Genomic DNA, 20,002 nt, shown 5'->3' with positions numbered 1-20,002 from the left:
AACCTGAATTGAGATGTAATATTCTATTTGTATAATAGACTCCTTATATTTGGCGTAATCTCTTTTAATATTATATTATTATTATATTAGATTATTATTTATATTTTTTTACTTTAATACTCACTTTCTAATGTGTAATGTTATCATATTTAAAATTTAAAATTTATTGCTATTTTTTTTTACATTTTTATAATTTTAATTGACTTTGACTTTTAAATATAATAATATGATGATAATTTTTTTTGAAGGGAATATGACGATAATATTTAATCTTATAGAAAATTATTAATTTGCTTACCTTCTCTATCCTTGCCAAATGATAAATTTTATGTGATGTTATTATTATGGAACATATATGGATTGTTGTTTTGTGTCAATGGTGACTGAACTAATGCCCCTAATATACGGGGTTAGTAATGTTTCTCATTTTTCTAAGTTTTTCTTTTTTAACATGTCACTATTTGATTGGATACTTTATATATTATTACAAGTTGTTTGGGTAAATGAAAAATAGAGGTAAAAAATATTTTTTTATACAGGCTAATATCTAACCTTGATTAACATTTAGAGTACTTTCATCATATTATTTATCGTCCATTGGAGTATTCTTATCATATTATTTGTTGCTTTTAATTTATATATGATATTTCATTATTGAGCATGCATCTAGTTAAGTGCATAAGTAGTTGATTTATATTTCAATTAATTAATGTTCAATTTGAAAAAGAGTAATTAATAATTAAAAAGCAAAACGTTTATATATGTTGGAAATTTTTGTGAGAAGGTGCATCTCTTATCCCTTGGACTTGGTTAGGAAACCTGCAGGCGGCAGTCGCCAACATGCTACTCCATCCCTTTCTTAACAGATTCTCTCATCATCCTCTCTCTCAAGACGTGGTTCTTCAATTCGTTAACCACATGGAAACACGATGGAATCCAGTTTCTTGTTCAATTCCATACATTCTTTCCTTTATCTCCAATGGAAAGTAATCTTTTTACTAACCTTAAAATTCTGCTATTAATACCCCATTCCTGAAGGGGCGCAGAGGAAAAAGAGGGATTATATATATTAACAACACAATACAACATTTCATAATTAAACATGGATTATCTTCCCTTATTTCCAAGGCTTTTATTCTTGGTCCTGTTCGTCATGGTGGTTGGCAATCAACAAAGTTCATTGTCAATAGTAGATGGCCTAGCATGCAATTTGGGCACGCGCTCGTCGCATCCCCTCCCAGGTGACATTGTAGTGAAGCTGATGAGGGACAGTGGGTTTAACAAAGTGAAACTCTTCGAGGCCGACCCTCTAATCTTGAAGGCCCTCGGAAGATCAGGCATTCAGGTCATGGTCGGGATTCCCAACGACATGTTAGCAGCCCTTGCTAGTACCGTCCAGGCTGCCGAAAATTGGGTATCTCAAAACGTGTCCTCGTTTATCTCGAGAAATGGTGTTGACATAAGGTTAAAATTTCTGTTTTAGATTACATTTTAGACATTTTTGGCTTTTAGTTTTAAACTGAAATGTGAAAATGTGAATTTTCTTATAAGGTATGTGGCGGTAGGAAATGAGCCATTCTTGAAAACCTACAAAGATAGATTCGTGCAAACATTGTTTCCAGCACTAAAGAATGTCCAGGCGGCCCTGATCAAAGCTGGTTTAGGGCGCCAGGTCAAGGTGACGGTCCCACTGAACGCTGACGTGTACGATACGCCGACCGGCGTGCCATCTGGCGGCAATTTCCGGTCCGACATACACCAGCTCATGGTCTCAATCGTCAAGTTCTTGAGCGACAATGGCGGTCCTCTCACCATTAACATCTACCCTTTCCTGAGCCTATACGCCGATCCCCATTTTCCGATCGATTATGCCTTCTTCAACGGCGCATCTTCTCCGGTGATCGACGGCTCCACTACTTACACCAACGTCTTGGATGCCAATTACGATACATTGGTATGGGCTCTGGAGAAAAACGGGTTCGGGTCGCTGCCCATAATCATCGGGGAAGTTGGGTGGCCCACAGACGGCGACAAGAACGCGAATATAGAGTATGCGCGGAAGTTCAATCAGGGACTAATGGACCGCATAATTCAAGGCCGTGGAACTCCAAAACGGCCGACGTCGCCGCCGGACGTGTATCTCTTCGGGCTCATTGACGAGGATGAGAAGAGCATTGACCCCGGGAACTTCGAGAGGCACTGGGGTTTGTTCAACTACGACGGCACAATCAAGTACCAGCTCAATTTGGGGAAAAACGGCAGCCTCACCCCCGCGAAGGGAGTCCGTTATTTATCCCGCCAGTGGTGCGTAATGGCGCCGGACGCCAATTTAATGGACCCTAACTTGCCGCAGAGCATCAATTACGCGTGCAGCTACGCCGATTGCACCAGCCTCGACTACGGCTCCTCCTGCGGCAGCCTGGACGCCCGCAGCAACGCTTCCTACGCCTTCAACATGTACTATCAGACAATGAATCAACAGAAAGGCGCCTGCGGCGATCAGTTCCACAACTTGTCGGTCTTAACGAGGATCGACCCGTCGCCGCCGCTGTCGTCACAGGGTCGGACGTGTCGATTTGAGATCATGATCGACACCGGCACGCACGAGAAAAGGTCTCCTTATCCCGGCACTTCCTCCGCCACAAAGAAGCATTCTTTTTCAGTTCTCATCGCCGCCTTACAAGCTGCATTCACACTGCTGCTCATCGCGACTGCACTTCCATGATCCCCGGCCGTAATTTGTTTTAGCAAATATATTTAATTTTTTTTTTATTATCTCGTCTGGTCCTCCAAATATCGATATTTTCTGATTGAGTATTAAATTAGTTATAAATTGTTAATTAAACCCCTTTCTAATGGCTATTGCATATTTGCATCCCTTCTAAGTATAGTGCCTTAATTCCCTTTCTTAAATCTTTGAACTATGTTTAATTTCATATTCATATCTTCAAGTATACCTCCTTTTGTGTTGATGGACACGCATGAATCTAAAATCCTTTTTACTTATATCCTATATAAAAAGTATTGGTGTATTAATACTAATAATTTTTTGATCTATATATAATATGAACTAATGGTTCAACCTTTTGGAAGAATATGATCAAGTAAGAGATTGTGCATACATGATAAGTATGCATAACAGAATTAGACAATTACAAAAAGAATATTCCTTAGTTTGAGTCTTGGATTAGCCTAAACTCAAAAAATAAAACATAACCTTTTTAAATTTAGGTTATCTCAACTTGCGGATTAATCCTAAGCTCACAAGACCTCGTCTATAGAGTCACTGGTCGCGCAACTGATAAGATCCTAGTTGTAGGTTATGTTTCACCAAATTGTGAAATTTTAGTTCCATAAAAATTTTTGTCAAAAAAAAAAATCATAAAATTCGATAGAAATATAATTACAAGAGTAAATACTCAAAATGGTCCCTCAACTATAGCTAAATTCACAAATTGGTCATCGACTTTCAATTTTTACCAATTAAGTCCTTAACTTCGTAATTTTAACACAATTTGGTCCTTCGAACACTTCTGCATTAACGCCGGCGCCGTCATCGACGATCTACAGAAGAACCCGCAGCTCTTACCGGAGCACATGGAGGCCTCCAGGATGACGCTGCACCGGTTCGGAAACACGTTGTCTTCTTCACTCTGGTACGAACTCAACTACATTGAATCCAAAGGGAGGATGAAGAAAGGCAACAGGATTTGGTAGATTGCTTTCGGCGGTGGATTTAAATGTAACAGTGCGATCTGAAAATGTAACCGGAGCCTTAAAAAGTCGACGATGGACCATGAAATTACATATATATCCTCAAAAATCACAGTCAACAAACGGTCAAATAGACGGAGGACCAAATCGTGTTAAAATTACAAAGTTAAGAACTTAATTAGTTAAAATTAAAAGTCAAGGACCAATTTGTGAATTTAGTTATAGTTAAGGGATCATTTTAAATATTTACTCTAATTACAATTATATTCTACCAAACACCCTTGTTCTATAATTGTATCACTAATACAAATAGAATGAATGATAAGGAATCTGATGGTCCTCAAATTGCTAATAAATATCCAGTTAGCTAAATTTTAGAGGAAAGAATAATTAGATTGAGCGGCAGGAGTGGAGCATTACTTTTTCTTGGACTATTTTTCCTTTACAGATACCCAACTATTCCACGGATCCATTCAATTTTAGACGACCATCCACCATTCTTTCTTCTTCAATCACAGGCATTCATAAATTCATTCGCTTCATGCATCTCTCCTTCCTTGGGTTGAGTTTCTTGTTCAAAATCACATTTTTGGATTGAAGAAACGATTCTTCTAGCATATTGTGTTGTTTTGGATTTGGGTTCGTAAGAGAAAAGACTTTTGTTTTCGAACTTTTTGTTTTTTTCCTCTCGCCGCCGACGCCATGGCTATAGCGGCGGGGGCTTCTTTCGTCTCGCCCGTTAAAACGGAGTCGCGGCGTTTGGGCGTTGGGCGGCCTTCCGTTGATGTGTGTGGTAATAATGGAAGGGTTGAATACGCCCGCCGCCCACCTTCTGTTCTCGTGCTTAGGGGTTGTTGCCCCGGCAACTCTTTGTCAAACGCCGCCGGGAATAGCCTTTATACCGGCGGTGGTATAAATAGCAGCAATAATGACTTCCTGCCTAGACCGCGGGCATTTCCTCTGCCCCATTTGCTTCGTGATTCGGAGGAGACTAAACTCGCTTCGGAGTTTTCTGATACCAAAAGCGAACCTTCTCACGAAGGAAGATTGATTGGATTCCCGCACCGTGATCCATCTGAGAAAATTGTCCTTGCTGTTGATATTGATGAGGGTACTACGCTCTTGTTTCCCTATTTTCTCTAGTTTTGATCAATTAAACAGATCACCTCTCTGCATATTCATGTATCAACCCTTTTCACACAAGCACAATGATGGAATCGCTTTCCTCTGGTAACTGTGTCTGTGGTAGGGATTGTTTGACATATCATTTTCTCCATTTTTGTTATTTGAAATGACAGCAATTTGTGCTGATTCTATGCTCATATATCTGCTATTCAAGTTGAAATATTTACCAAATTTGACCTACATTGTTGTCTCCAATGAGTTGTTTAATGAAATGGCTAATCATGTCTTCTTGTCTCGTTTGTTTGATCCGTTGTTTTCAATGATCTTTGTTTAATTTGATTTAGTTCTTCGTGCTAAGACACTCTGCCTTTCTACTTTTATATGCAGTTCTTGGAAACTTTGTATCGGCTATCAATCAGTTCATAGCTGATCGGTACTCATCGCATCACTCTGTATCTGAATATCATGTATATGAATTTGCGAAGGTACCATCTGTCAATCTTCTACTCGATTTTGGGGTTACTGCTGTACAATCTGCTGTCTTTTGCCCTGATAGGTGTCTCTGATTGCATAGAATCTGTTTGTTTTTTTTCCTTATATTCTTTTACCATGGAAGTATTGCTTTAACTATCAGGAATATGGAATTCAAAAACTTTCTAGGCTGTTAGTGCTCCAGTATTATCAATAAATAAAATAAACGAAAGTAAAAGAACCCCACTTTGTTGGAAATGCATTGTCATTATTGTGTCTCAGCTACACTTCCTGCATTTTAGTTTAAGTTATCCCCTCTATTACTATCATCATTCTTTAATTGCTAATGCTTTTACACAAAAATCAAACTTTATTTGTCCTATCTAATTGACCTTTGCTTTCTGTTGCAGATATGGAATTGCTCCAAGGATGAAGGTAAGATTGTCGTTTAAACAGAGACTTTGTACAGTCCTACAAAGAAAAAAAAGCTCTCAATATGTACAGAACTTTAAAATAGAGTGCATGATTGATAGTATTCATTGATGGTTATAGTAATTGGTTCCCTTCTTAAGTCCTAGTGTGGTTTATGCATTCAAAAACTGTATTCTATTTTGGATTGAGACATTGTATGGTTAGTTTGCTTATTGGTTTGTCTAATGTGATTTTTTTTTCCATGTAACAGCAAATGTTCGCGTTCATGAGTTCTTTGACTCGTCCTATTTCAAGACTGCAATCCATCCAATCCCGGGTGCTCAGCAAGCTCTGCAAAATCTATCCAAAGTTTGTAATATGTCGATAGTTACGTATGTATACCTTTCCTCCATTTCCTCCCCAGGTGATGACCTCTTGTTGTGATCACGAATTAAAGAGTGAAGTTAATGATCATTTGGTCACAGGTCTCGGCAATATGTAATTCAAGATCACACAATTCAGTGGATTGAGACACACTATCCTGGAATATTTCAGAAAATCCATTTCGGGAATCACTTTGCTTTAAACGGAAAATCCATATCCAAATCAGAGATTTGCAGGTACACCACCATCACAAAATTCTCTGTACATGCCATGGCAAACCTAAAAAAAAAACGAATTCTCTTGAATATTGACTGTCTAATGTTGTTGTCTTACTTCAATAAACTCATTGTATGTAATTTGGCCAACTAATTCTTTGTCCATTTAAAAAATGATTTCTATTGAAAAACCGATTATGGTAGGTCTTTGGGAGCAGAAGTCTTGATTGATGATAATCCAAGATATGCCATTGAGTGTGCAGAAGTCGGAATCAAAGTTCTTCTTTTCGACTACGAAAATTCATATCCATGGAGCAAGACAGAGCTAGTAGATGGACACCCTCTTGTCACCCGAGTCCATAATTGGGGAGAAGTTGAGCTCCAATTTGCGTCTTGGATCTTACCCAGTAATAACAATGTCATTCCAAACTAGGGTTCATAAACTATTAGTTCATGCACACACTTGCTGTACATTTCTTAACCCAATGTAAAAATGCTAGAACACTTATGCTAACTTTAAAGACTTTTTTGGGAATATTAACTTTAAAGACTTTTACTTAGTTCATATCTCAACTTCATTTTTTCTTCTTCTTCTTCAAAAAAAAAAACTTCATTTTCAGTTTTGCCACTTTCTTAGCCTGGTACGGTTTGAGATATATTTATAGTTTAATACTATATTTTCTCCATGGAACACAAGATATTTATAATCGAGCAAATATTAATTTTGGTTCTACGAGTTTTTTTTTTTTTTTTTTTTTGAATGCTACTAACTCTATTATATTGTAGTATCTGTTCAAACATACTTTAGCCTCATGACCTCCCACATGGGAGAGGTCACTACATGCTATCTGAACACAAGGTGCTTAATTATTCATGCTTAAATTAGGATCTTAATTTGAAAAAGACGAAAATACTCTTAACAATTTCATATTTTGACATATTTTAAATGGTAAATTTTGACACTAAAACAATATTTGTGAATGAAAATTGATACTAAAACAATAGTAATGGATAAAAATTGGTAGAAATTAAATGTGGACCAAAATTATTATTTTGCTAATACTCGTAGGACTAAACTTAGTATTTGTTTTTTATAATCTAATCCTGGATTATTTTTTTTTATAGTATTATCATACAATATAGTAGTATTTGTTCATAACTACTATCACTAGATTACAAGATGCTTGGCAATCATGCATTTAGTAGTTGTTACGAATTGAGTTAAAATTGACATATTTTGTCTTGACATAACAACGTGCATCGCGTAAGTGATAATCCAAACAAGACGTGTGACTCATTGACGGTGCCAAAATTTGGTCCAATTTTTGGGAAATCAGATTGAGACGTCTCTAACCCATTTTGACCGTATCAAAACTTTAATTTTACAGGTAGCAAAGTAGGCATGCATAATGCATTTGAGCCCTAACTTAATCAGAATGAGACGTCTCAACCTTCTAGCAATAATAATGGGCCGGGTGACGAGTAACAGAGAAACTATTGACAAGAATCCAAATTATATTTGGGATAAAAAGGAATCTGATACTGCATTACTGCATCTATTACCCATGAACGCGGTTTCACCCTTCCTTTTTAGGGTCCCACTAGCCATATACTCCATTTTCTCTTTTACCAATTAAGGATGAGAAAGTGAAATGCCATCTTTCAATCTTGTACGGTCTTTTCCCTTTGTCTTTCGCACAATAATTCACTGTCGGTTGTAGGCTTCTAGTTCTAGCATACTGTATCATTATTTGAAGGTATGTCATGGGTGAACTAGTCAGTAAAGAATACTACCACAATTTAATAGGATCACAAATAAATCAGATAAACCAGCTACTCAAACAAAAAATAAAAATAAAATCAATTAATATATAATTTTTACAAAAAAAAATTAAAATTTTATGCTACGTGACTCAAATAAAAAAAGTCAATATACAACTTTTAACCGAGAATGGAATTTGAAATTTTGACTTCATATATGCGAAATTTGATATAATATCTTATGGTTTTCGAGTAGTGGACTCAAATTTCTTTTTAGAAACAAATTAAAGTTGCATGACTGAGTGCATGGTATGCGCCATGCGGAATCTGACCTCGATCACAACATGATCTGACAGTCTGAAAATGTAAAATATATTATTCCAAATCCAAAAAGAAAAAGCAGCTGGAGCTTCTCATCTTTATCGCTCTTTCTGGATGCATTTTAGAATATAATATATGTACTGTGTGTGTATGTTCAAGAAAGATCGAACATCACAGCCTCACAGGGCCCTCTGCGACATATATAGCTTCAAAGTGTCAAAATTTGAGTAAGATAATTCTTAACAATATTAGTAATAAAGTTAGAGACCCGTTATATTACAGTTTTTTTGAACATGATCAAATATTAATAGTCCCTTTCCACCATAGACCAATCTCCAAATGAGAGTATTAATAACGGTTTAGTTTTAAGGTATTAACTCCTTCATAAAAGCTAACTCGAAAGTGTTTGTAGGGTTAACTGATCTGATCGTATTGACTCTAACAATAAGAAAATGAAAACTTTCGAGATCAGATTTCATACTTTAAAAAAAGAAAAGAAGAGAGAGCTTCACCGGTGGAAAGGAAGCCGGAGCAATAATAGCGGGCCGCCGTGCATGACTAACTATACCGTGGACCATAAATACTTAGTAAATATTTATTTTTAGTTTACTGATGATTCATTTTAATGTAAAAAAAAATCATTTTTAAATAATATATCAAATAATAAATTTTTAATAAGAAATAAATTTCAACAAATAAATATACTCATATGGCATGTACTAACATTTTCAATGTGGGAGATCATGAGATCGAGTCTCGTTGTAGACTCTGTGTGCTTTAGAAAGTATGTTTGAACAGATACTACAACTTAACAGAGTCAGCAGCATTAAAAAGTAAAAATAAACCTTACATAAGGTGAATTATGTATAATGAATGTGCATGCATGCAGCCGGCTGGCAGGAATCGACGAATTGAAGATCCGATCCTCCGCGTTTGGTTTATGACAACGAGTTAAAGCCTACCAGTCCAAATAAAGTAGTTGCCCAATTTTTTGTTTTCCTTTTTAATTGAAGTATTACTTGTCGAGTCCAAAAGATATAATACAAACACATGTCTTGTCTACTCTGAAAGTCTATATATACATACAGTTGCAGAGGAGAGTTACGATGTTGTGAGCGAGAAGTCAAACGTAGTAATTACACTCACCAAACCGTGCATGTTGGCCCTGTCTATTGTAGCTGCCACGTTTGAACACCGGCCTTGTGCTTCTGCTTCCTGACAACAGCAATGAATGCCGCTTCGAAATCATGACTTCTTTCATCACTTTAAGTGCTCCGTTTCGGTCTATCTGCGTTTTGTGCTAAAATTTATTATTGGAATTGAAATGGCTCATTCCTTGTCCCCTGCCTGCTTGTTTCTGGTAATCTTGTGTTTGTGTAATCTGTCCGGCGGCGGCGGAGTGGGGTTTGATCCGCCGGCGGCGGAGGTTTTGAAGGTTTCTGCGGCGGATTTCGTGGGGTCTTTGAAGACCACCATCGACGTTGTCCAGCAGGTCACGTCTGTGGTGGCAAAAGTTGGCAATGTTTTTGGTGATTTTAGGCTTTCTAATGCCGTCTCTGACTGCCTTGATTTGCTTGACCTCTCTGCCGATGAACTCTCCTCCACCCTCTCTGCATCTCAGAATCCTAATGGTATTTTTCTACCTACCATTTCTTAGAATTTAAGATTAATTAGATATTGTTGTGGAGCATATAACCATTAATGTGCAATCCAACTATTAGCTTAGGCTTTTAGTTGAGATGGAGTAATCACAATATAATGCTATTCAGTGTACATGCAAAGTTAAAGTTATAGATTTTTCTTGTCACTAACAGAAAAATTAGATTAATATGGAACCTGCATTATATGGGTGATGAGAGATTGCATTATATTGTTAACAGGTAAAAGGAAGAATAGCACGGGCAATCTGAGTGCTGATTTAAGGGCGTGGTTGAGCGGGGCGATGATCAATCAAGACACCTGCATTGAAGGCTTCGACGGCACCGATGGTCTGGTCAAGAATTTGGTCGCCGGAAGCCTAAACCAGATAGCTTCCTCCATCCGCGACGTTCTAGCCATGGTACGCCCGCCGATTCCCGGCCCCAAGTTTCAAGGCAGGAAGCTTAGAGAATTCCCTTCCTGGCTAAAATCTGGTGACCGGAGACTTCTACAGTCCAATGTGGTGGTGGCGGATGCTGTGGTGGCGCTTGACGGCACCGGGAATTTCACCTCCATCAAACACGCCATCTCCGCCGCCCCCGAACTCAGCTCCCGCCGCTACGTCATATATGTCAAGAAGGGAGTGTACAGAGAATATGTAGAGATTGGTAAGAAGAAATGGAACATAGTCCTCATCGGAGATGGCATGGATGTCACCGTCATTTCCGGCAACCGGAGCTACGTCGACGGCTGGACCACCTATAAATCTGCAACTTTCGGTAATTGCCTAAAAAAGAATTTTTATGAGATAAAATATTTTTTTAAATAAAATATATTAAAAAAAAAAAAAAAAAAAAAAAAACTCCCCACAAAATCTATAGTACTGTAATTACAATAGTGTACGACAGGATTTGAGCATGAAAACATTTCTTGTACGTATTATTTGTTTTCTCGTAGTACGGTTGTCGGTTGTTTCATCGTACATTAATATATTTTTGCAGCTGTGAAAGGCCAAGGGTTCATAGCACGCGACGTGACATTTGAGAACACGGCGGGGCCGGAAAAACACCAGGCGGTGGCATTCCGGTCAGATTCCGATTTGTCGGTGCTATTCCGGTGTGCAATAAGGGGCTACCAAGACACGCTCTACGCGCACTCCATGCGACAGTTCTACCGGGAGTGCAAGATCACCGGCACGGTAGACTTCATCTTCGGCGACAGCACGGCGGTGTTCCAGAACTGCGAAATCTCAGCCAGAAAGGGCCTCCCCAATCAAAAGAACACAATCACCGCGCACGGCCGGAAAGACCCGGCGGAACCCACCGGATTCTCCATCCAATTCTGTAACATCACGGCGGAGCCGGAGTTGCTGGCTGCCGGAAACTCCACCTCCTCGTACCTCGGCCGCCCGTGGAAGCTTTATTCACGCACGGTTTTCATGCAATCGTACATTAGCCGCGCGATCCGGCCCGAAGGGTGGCTGGAATGGGATGGGGATTATGCATTGGGCTCGCTGTTTTATGGGGAATTTTCAAACTACGGGCCCGGTGCGGGTTTGGGCAACCGAGTGAAGTGGCCCGGTTACCACCTTATGAATGAATCGGCCCAGGCCCATAATTTCACGGTGGCCGAGTTCATTTTGGGCAACTCGTGGTTGCCCTCGACCGGTGTGAAATACGCGGCCGGTTTAACGGTTTAAGTACGGTTCATCTGCCACTGTCCATTTTATTCATTTATGGTATTTAAATTTTAAATTCTTGGTTACCTTTCATGGAGGGTGACATTGATGGAGAATTCCCCTCGCCTCCACGTTCTTCCATAATTGCTTAGTTTGATATTAGCTGGAGTTGAATTGAGTCTAGTAAAGAGTGCATCGCAATTGGGGTGTTATTAAAAAAAAAAAAAAACTATTGGAATTGATACGGTTGGTTTTACTATGTGTAAAACTATTGTACCAACTTAGATTGTATTAATTACAATGGAAAACGATATCTTAAAACTGCTCTAAGAATTTTCTAATAGTACTTTTTATAAATGAAATAATGTGTCTTTTAAGTTTCAAACCATACTGAACTGAAATGATTATTTGAATCGAATTCGAATATCAAATTGTCTGGATCCAACCCATGAAATATCAATTCATTTAACTATGTTTGTTATACTAGATAAAATGAAAACAGGACATTGATGGGGGAAATGACATTTCCCAAAATTGTCACATTTGTTAACTTTTGATGATGACAAAATTTTACTTATTACCGGTAGGTGCATTGTCAACAAACTACATATGTACATGAAATGGAGCAAACGCTTTTGGAATCCCCGATACGTACAAGTGCGTGGAAAGTGTAGCTAAGAGCACGGAACTGAGGAATGGACAGAAAAGGGGACGGCTTCATCGCTAACATCCAACGGCGACGATACAATGGGGGAAAACGACATGGATTTTTTTCGCGTTGCGGTTTTCAATGTTGTCGGCCCAGTTCCTACATATGACATGCTAGAGTTCACATGCCATGTTTGATCACTCTTACTAAACTTGAATTCACGGGGGGTTTCGATATCGTCAACATATAAGATATTCTCTTATATAATTATTGTTATTGCTATTTTTATTATTTCTTTTATAAATTAGACACTTTAACTTGTGGCTAGTTGGCTACCTTTAAACTCAAGAGCCATTGTCTAATAATTATTGGAAGAAGTAAATAGTGAGCGCCTGACTAAGAACCTCAATGTGAAAGTTCACACTCTATTTATACATTCTGCACATAAGAGGTATTTATCTAATTTGATCACTCATGGTCTTATAATAATCTCATGTTCCTAGTGAATTCAAACTCTCATACTGTTGTTGAAAGAAGATTGCCTCATGTGGGATCCTTGCTTGGGACTCCATGTCGTGCTCTAAATTTTCAGTGTTTGTGGATATTCGTAGTGGCAATCAGTGATCCTCTTTGCAAAACTGTTGTGGCTAGGCATGATCACGGTTCGGTTCGAACGAAACCGTGTACTGTTGAACCGGAACTAGCTAGAATCGAACCGTTCGGACGGTTCCGATTCCGAATAAAGGAACCGGTCCGGTTCCAAACCAGAAAAAAATTAAAAAATATAGCTTTTTATTTTATAAATCCGTTTAGAATCGACGGTTCCGGTTGAACCGGGACCGCCGATTTATGAACTGAAATCGAAACCGAAACCTTACTATAAGGTTCCCGTTCCAATTTGACCATTTATGAAACCGGAACTGACGGTTCCGAACTAAAATCGAAAGCAGAATCGCAATCATCTCTAGTTGTGGCACATCTCATGGTTCCTGGGAAAATCAACCATCACATGAACCTATGAAAGGTGGCTAACATTTATTGCAAATCAATAAAAAAATTATATTTGAAAATCAATGTTAGAAATGGTATTAACTAGTTATTGCATTTATTGCAAAGTTGTAATATCATACTTCAATCATTATACAATTTGAAGCCAAAAGGGCAGCTCATCCTCTCACTTTCAATCCCACATTCTTAGAATTTTTTGCACTTATATATGATATATTTGTGCATATTTATAAAATTAAAATTATAATTTCACTCTTTATATAAAATTTTAAAAAAGAAATGACAATAATGATTCCTCCATTCTCTTGAGTAGGGTAGTATTACTGTAGTAGCAATAGAAAAAGTTTTTTTTTTTAAGAAACTTTGACAAGATATTTTGGAGGTAAAAATATCATGAGACATGAGGTACTTGGCAAATGCAAAAGTACCTCCGGCCATTATGTAATATGTACTATGCATGACAGCATGAGTATGGCAGACAACTTGGTGGGCCATCTCTGCTTTAATATAGATCACCCAAAAAGAAATGGCTAACAGTGATTCTTCCCTCCTCTCTAATGAAACCAAATTACCATTCATTACCTTAACTACGACCTTTTGGACTGATTAATTTGTCTACACAATAATTATAGGAAAAAAAAAAAAACGTCGGCAACATGCAGTGCACATGCAAAACGCATCGCCTGAATTTACTTTCTGTTCAATCACTCGTGTTAGTTCTTGTCTTTAATCATATTTTTACTTTTTTTTAATGGGAATATTCTTGAAACCTTAATCACTCCAACAACAAGAGTCTTATCATTCTTATTAAACTAAACCCAGTCTGCAGTCTGCACCAGAGATTTATTGGACTCATATGAAAAATGATAAAGTGATCAAATTCTGATGGGTTGGACTAGCTTAGTACGTAGAAGTTAGAACTCTTCCTTCAATTATAAGGTGAATAGGCATATTATGTTGTATGGTGCACACGGTTGTAAAAACGACGTCGTTTTGACTAAAAACACGCGTTTCACTTTAAAAAAAAAAAAGCAGTTTCGATTCCGGGTGACAGCATTATGTTGTGCATAATTGAATGAATGAACTAAAAATCCAGAATAAATGCACTAAATATCCAAAATGAATGAATTAAATGTAGCATGAATTAAAAAAAAAAAATCAGTTTCGATTTCAGTCTAAATATCCGGAATGAATGAACTAAAAATCCAGAATGAATGAACAATACAATGATGTTGAGGGGAATCGAAACTGAATTTCTTTTTTTTTAAAAAAAAAAAAAGTAGGATGCACGTTTTTAGTCAAAACGATGTCGTTTTTGCAACCGTGTGCACCATACACAGCATAACATTGTGGTGAATACGTGATGGTCCTAGATTTTATAATGTCACACTGATTCTCTGACACAAATGTAATAGTATAAATATGTCATTATAATTCATAACCATGTGAGGGAGCTATCAGCTATGGATGATTGACAGATCCATGCAGCTGCTAGCACAACTTGTTCTCCCATCCCAGAATGAAATCCTTGACCTTAATTCTTTACTATGTATTTTCAGTCTATATATATAGATAATACCCAGAAGAACAATCTGTATAAGTTTGTCTGAGTTGATCTATAATGGCCATGGCCTCCCCCATTCTTCACAAGCGTTTGCTTTTTCTTCTCCTTCTTCTTCTTCTCTCTGCCCATTTATTCTCAGCTAAAAGTGCAGATTTCAACAATTATCCCATCACTTCTGCGGCGAACTTCTGCAAGTCTACTCCTCACCCCGATGCTTGTTTGGACTCCATGAAACTTTCCATTTCCATAAACATAAGCCCAAACGTCTTGGACTTTCTCCTCCAGTCCCTGAAGACGGCGTTAACCCAAGCCGGGAAGTTGTCGGACCTGTTCGCCGTCGCCGGCTCCGGCGGGAATATCGTCGAGAAACAGAGGGGAACCGTTCAGGATTGCAGAGAGCTACACGAACGCACGGTTTCGTCGTTGAAAAAATCCGTTTCCAGGCTAAACTCGTCGCCGGACGCTAGGAAGATTGCGGACGCGAAGGCGTTTCTCAGCGCGGCGCTGACGAACAAAGCGACTTGCTTGGAAGGATTGGAATCGTCGTCGGGTCCGATGAAAACAACGTTGGTGGGTTCCATCGGGGACACCTACAAGTACGTCGCCAACAGTCTGTCGGCTCTCTCCCAGCCTGGCCACCGCGCGGCGAAAAAAAGCGTCGGTGATAACGGCGGGCGGCGGCGGCGACTGATGTCGGCGGATTTTCCGGGATGGCTGTCGAGTACGGACCGCCGCATCTTGGAGGATGACTACAACGATGACGGCCAGAGTGACACGCTGACGGTGGCGGCTGACGGGACGGGGAACTTCACGACCGTCACGGACGCCGTTAATTTTGCTCCGAATAACAGCGATGTACGAATCTTCATATACGTAAAACAAGGGGTGTATGAAGAAAATGTGGTGATTCCTGGCTGGAAGCCTAATATCGTTCTGCTAGGAGACGGAAGTAACGTCACTACCATCACCGGTAACAGAAGTATCGTCGGCGGCTGGACCACCTTCCGAACCGCCACCGTTGGTAACGTTAAATTAATGCGGTCCTATCTTAGAGTATAGAGCAAATATCAATTTTGGTCACATGAGTATTAATAATAACTGTTTTAGTTTACATATTTAATATCTACCAACTATTATTTTGTAAATACATGGATTAAAACTGTCATTTTGCTAATATCGGTGGGACCAAAATTGGTATTTGCTCTTAGGGTATAGAATTCTAGATTAATCCAAATCGGAAATACTGACCGGATTCAAAATTTTATCCACCAGCGGTTTCCGGCGACGGCTTCTTGGCGCGTGACATCGCTTTCGAGAACACGGCGGGGCCGGAGAACCACCAAGCCGTGGCCCTCCGGATCAACGCCGACTTAGCCGCCGTGTACAGGTGCACCATAGCCGGTTTCCAAGACTCGCTCTACGTACACTCGTTCCGCCAGTTCTACCGGGAATGCGACATCTACGGCACCATAGATTACATCTTCGGCAACGCCGCCGCCGTCTTCCAAGGCTGCAACATCGTCTCCAGAATGCCGATGCTCGGCCAATTCACCGTCATCACCGCCCAATCCCGCGACAGCCCATTCGAAGTCACCGGAATCGCCATACAAAACTGCTCGATCCTCGCAACCTACGACCTGTACAATAATTCGAACGCCGTCAAGAGCTACCTCGGCCGGCCGTGGCAAAACTACTCCGTTACGGTGTACATGGAATCCTACATTGACGATTTCATAGAACCCGAAGGGTGGACGAACTGGGTCGGCGATGACGGGCTGGACACGTTATACTATGGAGAGTATGAAAACAATGGTCCGGGTTCGGGCACGGACAATCGGGTCGGTTGGGCGGGCTTTCATGTTATGGATTATAATGATGCCTTGAACTACACTGTGTCGGAGTTCATCACCGGAGATGAATGGTTGGATTCTACTTCCTTCCCATATGATGGTGGGATATAATTTTTATTTTAATATTAAATAATCACTAAGCTCAAGTGGAAATAGTGGATAATATAATTTTGATTTCTAAGTTTACGGCAATTTATTGCTAAGTAAATACATAAATGTCTCCGAGGATATTGGTCCACTAATAGGGCACTATCATAGTTTTTATAGTTTGTTCTCTTTGTATGCAAACCAAAAAAAGCTTTCATATATATAATGATAATGGATAACAATTACTCCCTCCGTCCCTAATTGATTGTCTCATTTGTTTTTTGCACGATTTTTAATACAACAAAACAAATGTTACGAACTTTTCAATTTTACCTCTCAAAAGTAGGTGTTATTTGTACAAAGTACATTGTACTTACCTCATTAATTGTCTAGAAATTTGAAAAGTCAAAAGGGTAAATTGGAAAGGGTGTTGCTATTTGCACCACCCTTTGACCAAAAGTGGGTATAAAGTATCTTGAAATTGTAAAAAGGTAAAAACTTTTAATAATTACATAGGTGGTGTAAATAGCCAAATGATGGTTCATTTTGTTATTTGCATCACCTTGGTCAAACCTCATTTATGAGGTGTAATTAATAATATTTTAATTCAAAACCTAATTAATTAAAATATTAATTTTTTTTTTTGAAAAAAAAAAAAGATGAACCCCGTCACTGTTTTGCTCTTTTTTTTTCTTTTTCTTTTTTTGGTTTGTTTTAATGCCTAATTATTTATGCAATTTTTTTTTAAGTTTTTATTTTTAATAAATATTTTTTTTAAGTTTCTATTTTCAATACATCTTTTTTTTTCAATATATATATTTTTTGTTTAATACATCTTTATTTTTTAAGTTACTAATTTTAATACATTTTTTTTTAAGTTTCTAATTTTAATACATATTTTTAAGTTTATAATTACAATACATATTTGTGGTGTAGAGAATACAAATTGGACTCATATGACTCTATATATATGTGGGGTGTGTGTTATTATATGTATCACACAATCTAAGTCATGGATGATTGGATAGAAGATTTTTTTAGTTACAATAATCAGAATCAAAGCCAGTTACTTAGTTACAATGATCAAAATCAAAGTCAAGGACATTATGAGGTATTTCAAGTTGTTATTTGAATTGTTAATGAATTGTTATTTATTTCTATGGGTGTTGCTATTTGTATTTTAAGCCAGTTTGTTACGTTCTTGCTTGCTAGGTAATTAGGACTCATTTAAATTAGATATAATTTCTCAATTGACTAAATAACAATCTCTTTGTTCCATGTCAAGAGAGAAAATTATAGTATTAATCAATTTAGTGAATATAGTTGTAAATTAAGCAATTTATTGTATTTACAATATAAAAAGATAGGTAGAATATAATTGAATTGTTAATGAATTGTTATTTATTTCTATGGGGGTTGCTATTTGTATTTTAAGCCACTTTGTTCTTGCTTGCTAGGTAATTAGGACTCATTTAAATTAGATATAATTTCTCAATTGACTAAATAACAATCTCTTTGTTCCATTTCAAGAGACAAAATTATAGTATAAAGAGTACTGAATTTGGAATTTTATTTATTGGGTGACTGGTGAGTCTATCTATATATATACTGAATTAATTTAATTTGTTGTGAATATAGTTGTAAATTAATCAATTTATTGTATTTACAGTATAAAAAGATAGGTAAAAAATCAATTTATTGAGTAATATAGAGTACATAGAGCAATATATACTACAAAGAATACACAATTGTAGGAAACTATTCTACAGAGACTGAAGGACAACCATAAATACAAAATTCAAAATAGAAAGAGTGTAGGAACGCATGTAGTAGACTTATTTTATGATTAGAAACCTTGACCTCCACTTATTTTATGATTAAAATTTTAATTAAATCAAAATTGTTAGAACTCTAACCCACATATCTTTATAAAATTGTTACAGTATTTACAGTATAAAAAGATAAGTAGAAAATCAATTTATATTTTAAAACTTAAAAAAAAGATGTATTGAAAAAAAAAAAAAAGATGTATTGAAAATAGAAACTTAAAAAAAAAAGAGATTGATTATTAAATAAAAAAATAAAAATTAATGTTTGACTATATTTAATGAGGTGGTGCAAATAGCACTTTTTTATTTGCACCACCTATAAAGCTATTATACCTATTAAATATGGGGTGTAAATAGCAAAATGGGTGGTGCAAATAGAATTTCCCATTGGAAAATGTAGAATAATAGTTATGTTCAATTTTGGAAAGTGGACACTATTTTGGGACAAACGAAAAAAGGAAAGTAAGACACATCAAATGGGACGGAGGGAGTACTTCATAAAAATTTATGTTTAATAATTTAAGATGTGTATCTTGTCAGATCAAGGTGTAGGCGTTTTGACGCGACAGAATTTTATCTTTTTGTAAGTAAAACTATGATTAATAATTTAAAATGTGTATTTTTTTTTTTTTTGAAAATAAAAATCAGAAATATTGAATATAATAAGGAATAAAAGACAACCAAATGTATGAAAGAGAATCTAAAGCTCTAGCAATGGAGTGAGCAAGCACATACATTGATCTATGAATATGACAAAGTGACATTGTATGATTTGTATTAAAGTGCCTAACAAGTAAACAACAGCTTGTGACAATACAACCAGCGCAAGAACGATCCAATGCATTAAATGCATATTTGAACTGTATTTGTTACTATTAATCGTAAACTATATGTATTATTAGAATTGTATTAATAATAAGTATATATTTATTTACTCAATTCCTAGTTATTGTCCCGGTTTTACATAATATTTAAAACATAATATTTATCGAATTCTTTTTTCAATTAGGCTCTAATTTTGTATTTGCCAGGTAGTGTAAAAGGGAGTGAGAGTAAATTGGTCATTTGGGTGACTCATATTTAAGTTTATTCACTCAATTGTTAAACTATAGATATATCCCTTTACTTTACTTATTTTAGTTCAACTTGCCTATTACCATCAACACATATATGCAAGACTCTCACAAAGAATTAACAACGCCTCCACTGAAGTTTGATCTCATGACCTCCTATATGGAATATGTCACTACATGTCTGAGCATAATGTGTTTGACTTAATAAATAAATATTATTCAAC

The 20,002-nt window shown here is 37.2% G+C and overlaps 4 protein-coding genes across 4 annotated transcripts; all 4 read left to right on the top strand.

Moving 5' to 3' along the window:
- The first annotated feature begins 995 nt into the window (after nt 1-995).
- LOC109187673 (glucan endo-1,3-beta-glucosidase 5-like) lies at nt 996-2,862 on the top strand. Its single transcript, XM_019337938.1, has 2 exons — nt 996-1,464; nt 1,552-2,862. The coding sequence occupies exons 1-2, from the start codon at nt 1,103-1,105 to the stop codon at nt 2,723-2,725; spliced, it is 1,536 nt and encodes a 511-aa protein (XP_019193483.1). The 5' UTR covers nt 996-1,102; the 3' UTR covers nt 2,726-2,862.
- A 1,369-nt stretch (nt 2,863-4,231) lies between these two features.
- LOC109187675 lies at nt 4,232-6,834 on the top strand. The gene is made up of 6 exons (XM_019337940.1): nt 4,232-4,825; nt 5,227-5,324; nt 5,721-5,745; nt 5,993-6,113; nt 6,207-6,341; nt 6,525-6,834. Exons 1-6 carry the CDS (start codon nt 4,417-4,419, stop codon nt 6,751-6,753), a joined length of 1,017 nt encoding a protein of 338 aa, XP_019193485.1. The 5' UTR covers nt 4,232-4,416; the 3' UTR covers nt 6,754-6,834.
- A 2,635-nt stretch (nt 6,835-9,469) lies between these two features.
- Nucleotides 9,470-11,804, top strand: LOC109187672 (pectinesterase/pectinesterase inhibitor PPE8B-like). The gene is made up of 3 exons (XM_019337937.1): nt 9,470-10,033; nt 10,283-10,819; nt 11,042-11,804. The coding sequence occupies exons 1-3, from the start codon at nt 9,634-9,636 to the stop codon at nt 11,737-11,739; spliced, it is 1,635 nt and encodes a 544-aa protein (XP_019193482.1). The 5' UTR covers nt 9,470-9,633; the 3' UTR covers nt 11,740-11,804.
- A 2,996-nt stretch (nt 11,805-14,800) lies between these two features.
- On the top strand, nt 14,801-17,123 carry LOC109187671 (probable pectinesterase/pectinesterase inhibitor 12). Its single transcript, XM_019337936.1, has 2 exons — nt 14,801-15,960; nt 16,212-17,123. Exons 1-2 carry the CDS (start codon nt 14,997-14,999, stop codon nt 16,898-16,900), a joined length of 1,653 nt encoding a protein of 550 aa, XP_019193481.1. The 5' UTR covers nt 14,801-14,996; the 3' UTR covers nt 16,901-17,123.
- The last annotated feature ends 2,879 nt before the right edge of the window (nt 17,124-20,002 follow it).

Source organism: Ipomoea nil, unplaced genomic scaffold (assembly GCF_001879475.1).
Source record: "Ipomoea nil cultivar Tokyo-kokei standard unplaced genomic scaffold, Asagao_1.1 scaffold1421, whole genome shotgun sequence".
Classification (NCBI taxonomy): domain Eukaryota; kingdom Viridiplantae; phylum Streptophyta; class Magnoliopsida; order Solanales; family Convolvulaceae; genus Ipomoea; species Ipomoea nil.
Note: the sequence above shows the minus strand (reverse complement) of the source record. Positions and strands in the feature narration are given on the sequence as shown.

Coding starts and splice junctions, on each gene's coding strand:
- LOC109187672 (XM_019337937.1), top strand. CDS start 9,634: ATGCCGCTTCGAAATCATGACTTCTTTCATCACTTTAAGTGCTCCGTT. Junction 10,034..10,282: donor TGCATCTCAGAATCCTAATG/GTATTTTTCTAC, acceptor TATTGTTAACAG/GTAAAAGGAAGAATAGCACG. Junction 10,820..11,041: donor CTATAAATCTGCAACTTTCG/GTAATTGCCTAA, acceptor ATATTTTTGCAG/CTGTGAAAGGCCAAGGGTTC.
- LOC109187673 (XM_019337938.1), top strand. CDS start 1,103: ATGGATTATCTTCCCTTATTTCCAAGGCTTTTATTCTTGGTCCTGTTC. Junction 1,465..1,551: donor AGAAATGGTGTTGACATAAG/GTTAAAATTTCT, acceptor TTTTCTTATAAG/GTATGTGGCGGTAGGAAATG.
- LOC109187675 (XM_019337940.1), top strand. CDS start 4,417: ATGGCTATAGCGGCGGGGGCTTCTTTCGTCTCGCCCGTTAAAACGGAG. Junction 5,325..5,720: donor ATGTATATGAATTTGCGAAG/GTACCATCTGTC, acceptor TTTCTGTTGCAG/ATATGGAATTGCTCCAAGGA. Junction 6,114..6,206: donor TGTAATATGTCGATAGTTAC/GTATGTATACCT, acceptor ATTTGGTCACAG/GTCTCGGCAATATGTAATTC.
- LOC109187671 (XM_019337936.1), top strand. CDS start 14,997: ATGGCCATGGCCTCCCCCATTCTTCACAAGCGTTTGCTTTTTCTTCTC. Junction 15,961..16,211: donor CTTCCGAACCGCCACCGTTG/GTAACGTTAAAT, acceptor TTTATCCACCAG/CGGTTTCCGGCGACGGCTTC.